At 30.5% G+C, this 8,738-nt stretch overlaps 2 protein-coding genes across 2 annotated transcripts in view; both read right to left on the bottom strand.

Annotated features, from left to right (window-relative positions):
• LOC108770526 (juvenile hormone acid O-methyltransferase-like) overlaps positions 1-2,217 on the bottom strand; it is a 6,988-nt gene extending 4,771 nt beyond the window's left edge. Inside the window, exons 1-2 of the mRNA XM_018522161.1 lie at positions 2,031-2,217; positions 1,776-1,947 (exon numbers count right to left, since the gene is read on the bottom strand). Coding sequence (XP_018377663.1) covers positions 1,776-1,947; positions 2,031-2,217 — 359 coding nt within the window. The remainder of the gene's footprint in view (positions 1-1,775; positions 1,948-2,030) is intronic.
• A 2,566-nt stretch (positions 2,218-4,783) lies between these two features.
• LOC108770595 (trypsin 3A1) lies at positions 4,784-7,866 on the bottom strand. The gene is made up of 7 exons (XM_018522273.1): positions 7,783-7,866; positions 7,159-7,324; positions 6,464-6,623; positions 6,177-6,382; positions 5,533-5,756; positions 5,136-5,193; positions 4,784-4,964 (listed from the first exon to the last, which is right to left on the bottom strand). Exons 1-7 carry the CDS (start codon positions 7,858-7,860, stop codon positions 4,831-4,833), a joined length of 1,026 nt encoding a protein of 341 aa, XP_018377775.1. The 5' UTR covers positions 7,861-7,866; the 3' UTR covers positions 4,784-4,830.
• Positions 7,867-8,738: the final 872 nt, after the last annotated feature.

The following is an 8,738-nucleotide window of genomic DNA, read 5'->3' as shown; positions in this document are numbered from 1 at the left end:
GTTGCTCAATAAAACCAGAATGTTATGAACACAACTTTCAAATGTATGTAGTTTGTTTAAAGCGAAAATATTAATATATGTGTTTTGTGCCCTTACAACCTTCTTAAATAACACGGGACCAATATACAATAAAATTAATCTTAATTCAAATGCTTTCAATTGAGCAACTAGTTTACGCGGCTTGCGTTGGAATTCATATAATATCCACTGTGTTAACCATTGAATTCTTTTATCAAATTCGCGTCGATAAGATGGCTTCAATTTTTTATCACTATAACCAAAATACCACCTATCTAAATACAATTTTTTCATTATACCCAACAAGCTAAATGCATATGTATCCAAGAGGAAACAGAGGTGGCTCAATAGAAAGCAACGATGATTGTCCAGTATGATGACATAATTGTCGCTGATAACAAAACGATTAATCGGTTCTCTTCTCACAAGATACATCACATAGATGTACCACTTTTCTATGATTTTTTTTCCTAGAGGTTTACTATTTCCGCTAAAAATGCAGGAAGAATTAGGAAAAAGAACAAAAGAAATGTTAGAAAATCGTAAGAAGAAACGTAAAATATATTTGAATAATACAAGTACAGAAAATAGTGAAGAAAATAGTGAAGAAAATAAAGAAAATTAATATTTATTGAATAAATAAAAGTTGGATCTGTATTTACCGTTCTCTTGTTCTAATAATTGTTTATTACATTTAAAGTTTTAATAAAGCATACTTAAATAAAAACATTGTGTGCGAGTTTCCATATAGTGTATAGTAAGTTTAATAGTTAATATTTAATAAAATTATATCTAAAAAAAATTATCAAAATGAAATTATCAGAAATTATCAGAAATTCTTATTCCAGTATGAGAGAGAGAGAGAGAGAGAGAGAGAGAGAGAGAGAGAGAGAGAGAGAGAGAGAGAGAGAGAGAGAGAGAGAGAGAGAGAGAGAGAGAGAGAGAGAGAGAGAGAGAGAGAGAGAGAGAGAGAGAGAGAGAGAGAGAGAGAGAGAGAGAGAGAGAGAGAGAGAGAGAGAGAGAGAGAGAGAGAGAGAGAGAGAGAGAGAGAGAGAGAGAGAGAGAGAGAGAGAGAGAGAGAGAGAGAGACGTCTCTGATGTTATTTTGCTATTTGAGTTTTGTTAGTTGTAAACAGATATAAACCAACTATCATTTACAATTTGCTGAGTTTTAGTTGACCAGAAACTAAATAACATAATATGCTCTATTAGTATATTATATATTGAGAGAGAGAGAGAGAGAAAGAGAGAGAAATCATTTCATCAAAGTTATTTTTGGCTAGTTTTTAGCTAGTTTTGGAGTATGAAATAGGAACTAGGATAACTTTAGTTTTGACTGACCAGAAACTATATGGCATTTACAAATCATATCAGCAAAGCTTTTTTGGTTAATTTTTGGCTAGTTTTTGACTATGAAATAAGAACTAGGATAAGCCTAGTTTTGACTGACCAGAAACTATATAGCATTTACTAATCTATTTAACTCAATAAGTTTTATACTACTTATTAACAAGATTTCTCTAAACAGAATTTTCTACTCAGAAAGTTTCTGTTACTGAATAATTGATGTCTAGTACAACCTAATTAGCAAAAAATGATTCTGGTTAGTAATCAGTTTTTACGAAAAACATTTCTACTCGAGTATAGTTCTATTTTTTATTTAATTTATTTGAATTCCGCACATCTTTTTATTTTTACTATTTAAGAGTTAAGATGTATTTTAACTTAAATTATGTTTCATCTAGTACATTGCTTACCGAATATCATTGCACCATTGTAAAGTGTGAAACGAAAATATATGATTAAATTCAGAAATATATTTCTTAGGTAAATTTTTAGTTTCAATATTCAATACGTCGAATTGAAGCCGTTTTTCGTCTTTAAATGTTTCATTTGCATATTTGATCATGCTCTCCGAAATATCCGTACCTTCGCAAAAGCATTTAATTGAACAATTATTTATAATGTCAATTCTTTCCTCATTATAATTTTACAATTTATTATTCTTTTACCAATTATTTGTCCATATGAGTCTATACTTGGTAAGAGAAAATCCTTTGTTGTATCTCCAGGACCGCAACCGATGTCCATACATTTTCCACTTATTTTCACTAGACTCTCGGCAAACTCTTCAATTATAATCAATATATTAAATCTTTGAAATTTATTAAACGCGATGTAATCTTTTGGACTTGCCATGACTTTCTCAACTTCAGTACTGTGATTTTAGAAGTAATGTGCTAGAGCATTATCTCCATAGGTTTATATACTCTTCGCCACCTTAATAAGATATCAAGGTATGTGCGCGCACGCGCGTACACACACACACACACACATACACATTAAGCGGTGAAGTTTAAATAACATAATTGTTAATTTTGAAATAATATTGTCGATGAAAATGTTTAATGCCTAGTTGAGCCAGCCATTGTATATGTTGTACGTATGAAAATTGATTTATTCTATTAAATATACATACGTTTCGATCCACGATTCGGATCCTTTTTAATATATAGTACTGTTTGTAGTCCGTCTAAATATCGCTTTGATTACGGCATTATACTTCCTGGTATAATGATAATCAAAGTGCGCAATGGAATAGAGCAATGTTAACTATTCTATCTTTAAGATTCATTAGATAACGATTCATCTGTTCATTCAGTGGTCGAATTGGTTAAGATATTTATTACGGAATGTAGGGAGGTAATATTTTGGCTGAGATGATATTTTTGCAATAAATTATTTACAGTTTTTTAGGATTTTTATCAATATCAACACTCTAAATTTTTGGGAGTGAAATTTCACTCCAAGAAAATTGATAGTTGCGCCAATCCGACAAGGAGTGAACTTCACTTCACTCCTCCAGGAGTGAATTTCTTAACCTAACCTAAAAAATCAACTTTAATGATTAATATCTCGTTTCGCGAGACAGAGCGACGCTTTCTTCTGCCATATTCGTTCATTTTGTGCAAAAACACGTCGAACGAGCCTAATAATTTTTAGATTAGACGTAAGAAGGCTGAACTTAATATTTATCAAAGTGAAGTTTCAGTCTCTCCCTTCAGAGAGTGAAATGTGTTCACTCTCCACATAGATTGAAAATTGACTCCCATTTGGAGTGATTTTTCACTCTCTAAGAGTGAAAATTTCACTCCTGTCGGACTGGCGCAACTATCACTCTTTGTGATAGTTTGAGAGTGAAATTTCACACCCAAAAATTTAGAGTGAATATTATTAAATTATTTGTTAATTTATGATATTTTTATCTCAGTCCGATGCAAATTGCGAAACTAGATAATGTATCAGCGCCCGAATTTGTTGTATTGATTTTTTCGAGAGTTCGATTTAAAGGTTATAGATAATGTATATCAAATCACCGAAATATTATTTAAGTACTAATAAATAATATAAATTGTACAAAATAAATTAAGAAGTAAGAAATTTTGATAATAATAAAGTCAATATATATTATACACGTTTAACACAGACAGATAAATTACATCACTCGTTTGATAAGTGATAATGACAAAATCATCATATTTCTTGTAAATTAATATTAAATGTTTTAAAAAACAAAATAAATTAAACAATATCAAAAAGAATTCTTAATAAACAATATTAACATAAATATAAAACTCAGGCAAATAAGAGCTAGAACACAGTTATTATTTGTGTGTGATTATACAAAATTATTTTCTTCTTTAATTCATACAAGTCAAGAACAAAAAATCAACGTTTCGGTTGTTATTTGCAATCATCTTCAGGATAAAAAACTCTTAAAATCCGCAATCAATATAAAAATGTGTTAAATAAATTAATACAACAAAACGTGTTCTGAAATTATTAATTTTTCGACAGGGATATATCATAAAACATATTATATAGATAAAGAGAGTAATAAACATAATATTTAATATTTCAGGACTTCATCATCGCATTGCGACAATCTGATAAATAATACCTTTTTCAGATAAGAAAAAGAAACACGTTCAATATGGACTACAATTTATATATTAAGTTATTTTATAATTTTTTTCATTAAAATAAAATTATGGGATAGAAAAAAGAGGAAAGGAATAAAACACAATAAGATTTATAAGCCTTTTCAATTTATAACCGAATATATTATTTATAAATCTGACACATTTTATATACAATATAATATCATATGGACATAAAAATTAATTACGCTTTTATTACTATACATTCTTTTACTTTATAGGACATTTGTAGCACAATATCGCAGTACATAAATATTTTATTATATATACATTGGCGTGTATGGCGATCATGGCATAGAGAATTGCATAGCTGCTCTTTATGCCAAAGATCCAAATTCAAATTCCATTACACCCAGAATACACATATATCGAATTTTATTTGATCGTACCCTCTTGGAAGGCAATGGCAAACCACCAAGAACATCTTGGCCATGATAACCTTTTCTAATATACTGTTTGGAACCGTTAAAACTGTAGGTCCCGTATAAGTGGATATATTGGACTAGATGCATGTAACATTACATATACATATATATACATATATATATACACATACATAATATTATATATATATATATATACATATTAATAGTTACAATAAATTAATGGCGCGAAAATATACAGTAATGTTATGATGTTTCTAAGAAAATAGTTAGATATAATATCGGAACATTCTCTTCCTTATTACTATCTATTTCTTTCATGAACTTATATAATGATCAAATAAATATTAAAATAAAATACAACATTTACTGTTTCTCTGATAATTACGCGCAATTCTCACAAAATAACAACAAGTAACAAATTTATGTTATTGCCGATGCGGTGCAGGACAAATACATTCGTTATCTAAGTGATCTTTAAGCCATCCAATATAATTTGTTAGTTTTGTAAATATTCCAGGGAAATGTGGTCTTCCACAACCACGTCCCCAAGAAACTAGACCTAAAAAGAAAGTATATATTTTTATTTGGCCTTTATAAATATAAGACGGCTGCACTTCTTTATTTAACTATACTCAGAAAAAAATTATTTTAGTTTTAAAATTAAATTTCGAAAGTTTGAAATTACAAATATATAAAATAAAATTTTAATTTATTATTATTAAATACGTACCTACTACTTCAAGCTGTCCGTAAATTCCTTTAACGTGTAAAGGACCACCGCTATCGCCCTTAAAACGAAAATAAAAATGAAAAATTCAGAAATAATATACGAAAAAATAGTATATTTTATTCTTTGAAAAAAATATTTTTAAATTATTGTTTATTATATTGATAGTTAATACGGCAATGTAATAAATTAAACCACGTCGTATTAATTTACATATAATAGTGAATACTAGAAACTGTATTAACGAGATCTTAAAGACAATCTTCCGTTACTATTGTAAATAATTTACACACGCCTAGACACATGTGCATACGTGCACATGTTTTTTATGCACTAAAGATATTTCTAATTAAAAGGTATCATTTGTTTTTATTTATTTCAAACTGTGGTTAACACTTACAAAACAAGCGTCTCGTCCTCCTATCGCTCCCTCCGGATGTAGTATGTAACCGGCACAAAACATATTTTCGGTGATACGATCCTTCGCATATCCAGCTTGATCGCATTCCTCTTGTGATAAGATTGGCAGATTGACTTTTCGCAATTCGTTACTTACCGGCTTGGTCTCTCCTGTTCGGCCCCATCCCACTGCAGTAGCGGACGCTCCAGTATAGTCAATTGTTTCTTTAATATTCAAATTCGAATTAATATATATTACGACCGATTGCATTAACATAAATTCTATTGAAATAAAATCTGCTATTTAAATGTTTAAGCATAATATTGGGATTTAAAAACGTATAATAAATTCAAAACTTGTTCAATGAAGAGAATTATTAATAATTAACAGCGTTCACGCGATTTATTGACTGTTATTTTACAGACAATGATTAATTTAGATGTCATTTAAGTAAATAATATAACAATACACAAAACATAACAATGCACACACATATTTATGTGTAATAATTAATTTATGAGAAAAACGTACCATATAAAAGGAAAGATTGAGAATAATTGAAAATCAGTGAAACTTAAATGTTAAACTTTTAGTAAATGTAATATTATATTAGAAATACTTTGTTGATGTTCAAAGTAACTTACTGCCTTCTGGTAAACATGCTGTTCGTACAATACCATTCACAGATACGGGTTCATCCATCTCTATGATTGCGATATCATTATTAAAAGTATAACTGTGGAAATTCTCATGAATAGTTACTGATTTAATACGTCGAACTATAGCATTTCTGCTTATCGAGGAACGATCACTATCCATCAAAACAAGTTTGATGGTTTTAATATCAAATCTGAAAATAATTTTAATCATATAGATATGTTGTAACATAATTCTGGAATTAAATATACGATTGTAAATGCTTAACACATACCCTTGCAAACAATGAGCCGCAGTAAGTACGTGCTTTCGTGTTATTACACTTCCAGCACAGTAAAATGTACCCTTTTTACTCATACTAACAAGCCAAGGGTATTCGTAAACGCTAGTAATATTGCCACCAACAATTCTCGTTTTTCTCCCAACCCCGCAAACTATAATGTGTTAATACATGAGTGTAACTTAAATAATATAATTAATACAATTGGACAGTTTTTATTTGACACACGCTAATTATTTACAATGATTCGCAAACCTAATTAAGTTTTCACTTAAAAGAATAATCTCGTTAAATCGAATCTTTTAATATCGTGTACATTATGTAAAAACAAAATTACAAAAATGAAAATAATTTTTTTATTACTTTAATACGTAAATTGTAGCATCGTGTATAAAATTATGCAGAGAAGAATAATTTTAATGCTATAATTTTATTTTATATTATTACTATGGATGCTTTTCATATACACGTATATTTACTAATTCCATTGATTTACATTAAAATTGAATCACGTTTATTATGTTGTGCATGTAACAGAAACAGATTGTTATATATAATTTTCTGTCGATATAATATAAGAGTATAAAAGATTTACGATCATGTTCTTATAATGTTCTCTGCGTGTTTCTTGCGTAGATTTCTAATTAAATGCACGATAATTAAACATTAGTTCAGATATTTTCATTTACCGCAATCATTGCAAACGTTTGGCTTTTTGGAAGGGAATGTAAACGCAGGCTCAAAATCGACATAAGACACCTCATCTATTGTCGGGGGATCAACTTCTGCATTTGTAATATTATAGTGTACTTGAGCATTTGAGGTAGGCAAATCCCGTCCATTGTTTGATAATGTCTATAAAGGAGATAATATATGAACACAAATATTTCAAAATTTTATTAATTCTATATGTTTTTTCTTTTGCAAATATCGTAATGAAATGATGAAATTATAATGTACTGACAATTTGTTGCAATAATATTTTGTTCATAACATTTTCGAAAAGAAAAATATTATTTATGGATTATTTGTACTCTTGCGCACGCAGAAAGAGAAAAAAAATAAATTATGAAGGTAATCTATTAATGAGTAAACCAGAGTGTTCTTCCTTAACGAGTAAATTTTACAGTTTACGAATATGAAACTTAATTAATATTTATGAAAAGAAAACGTAGTTAAAAATTTTATTGTTTTTTTAAGTTTTATTTAAATGCAAATTGAAACTGAATGAAAACAAGATATTACCATTGCTACAATTACATTAACGGCTTCTCATAAACATTGTCCATTTATATAATAATTGTTTGACTCACCACACGAGGCAATGCATAACAACAACCCAGACATAGAAACAGCACGAGAATACATTTTGTTCTTGAGCAACCGTCCATGTTGTACACGTGCGGTTTCCAGTTTAATTAATCCTTGCCAATACGCGTAAACTTATTTGTTGTTGGAAAATTCGGACCCGGGCACGTGCTTACACCGGTAGCGTGAAAAGTCTAAAAGTATCTCGGCCGTTTTGCCGTTTTATAGTAAATTATAACTAATGAAAAAGCCCAGCGACGTGTCTCGGTGGGGATCGTCAACCTTGAGTGGTGCGTTTGCATTGGCAGATGTTGCATGTGACAGCCTTTAAATCACCCAGTCGGTCGGTGTACGCGCCCGTTGTCTCACCTGCACAAGTACCGTCTCGGATACAAGCACAATGAGAGTTTACGCGTGTACGCATAAGCGTGACAGTTTGTGGCGCAATCGACCATCGGCCACCACGAACGTCCAATGTCAACCCGGTCCACCCCCTCTCACAGCGACCCTTCATTTCAGGGATCTACCGAGACTGGATCAATGTCAATTTCGTCAGCGGATGAACGCGAATGCCTCCGTGCCCCACGGCCGTTCCGATTCACTGTCGCGGTATAATAACTACGACGACAGTGTCAGCGACAATGACGATGACGATAATGACATCGTTGATAATCATAATGAAGGCGATGGATTATTACAGTGATGAACCGTTGTTTTGCTAATAAATTACGCGAGCAAAATAATTGCAAGAATCTCATTCGTTACTTTATTATGTTGCGTGCGAAATACTGCCGAGATTCTTATTTTTGTCATTGTTCCATGTGACACTTTCTACACGTACGTATTCATTGAGCAAATTGGTAACACTTTTTTTCTAGAAGAAAGTGCAATTTAAAATATAATTTTTTTTTTATGTATAAATGCCCGGCGTGAAGATTATTAATTACGATTATACACGACT

The sequence above is a fragment of the Trachymyrmex cornetzi genome, unplaced genomic scaffold (genome assembly GCF_001594075.2).
Source record: "Trachymyrmex cornetzi isolate Tcor2-1 unplaced genomic scaffold, Tcor1.1 scaffold129, whole genome shotgun sequence".
NCBI lineage: Eukaryota > Metazoa > Arthropoda > Insecta > Hymenoptera > Formicidae > Trachymyrmex > Trachymyrmex cornetzi.
The sequence above is the reverse complement of the archived record's forward strand: the minus strand, read 5'-3'. Positions and strand labels throughout refer to the sequence as shown.

What these genes read in the sequence shown, in the direction of transcription:
- LOC108770595 (XM_018522273.1), bottom strand. Translation starts at nt 7,860, where the DNA reads ATGGACGGTTGCTCAAGAACAAAATGTATTCTCGTGCTGTTTCTATGT. An exon ending in GTTATGCATTGCCTCGTGTG is followed by an intron (nt 7,325 to 7,782) that starts GTGAGTCAAACA and finishes TCTCCTTTATAG; the next exon opens with ACATTATCAAACAATGGACG. An exon ending in GAGGACGAGACGCTTGTTTT is followed by an intron (nt 5,194 to 5,532) that starts GTAAGTGTTAAC and finishes TTTCGTTTTAAG; the next exon opens with GGCGATAGCGGTGGTCCTTT.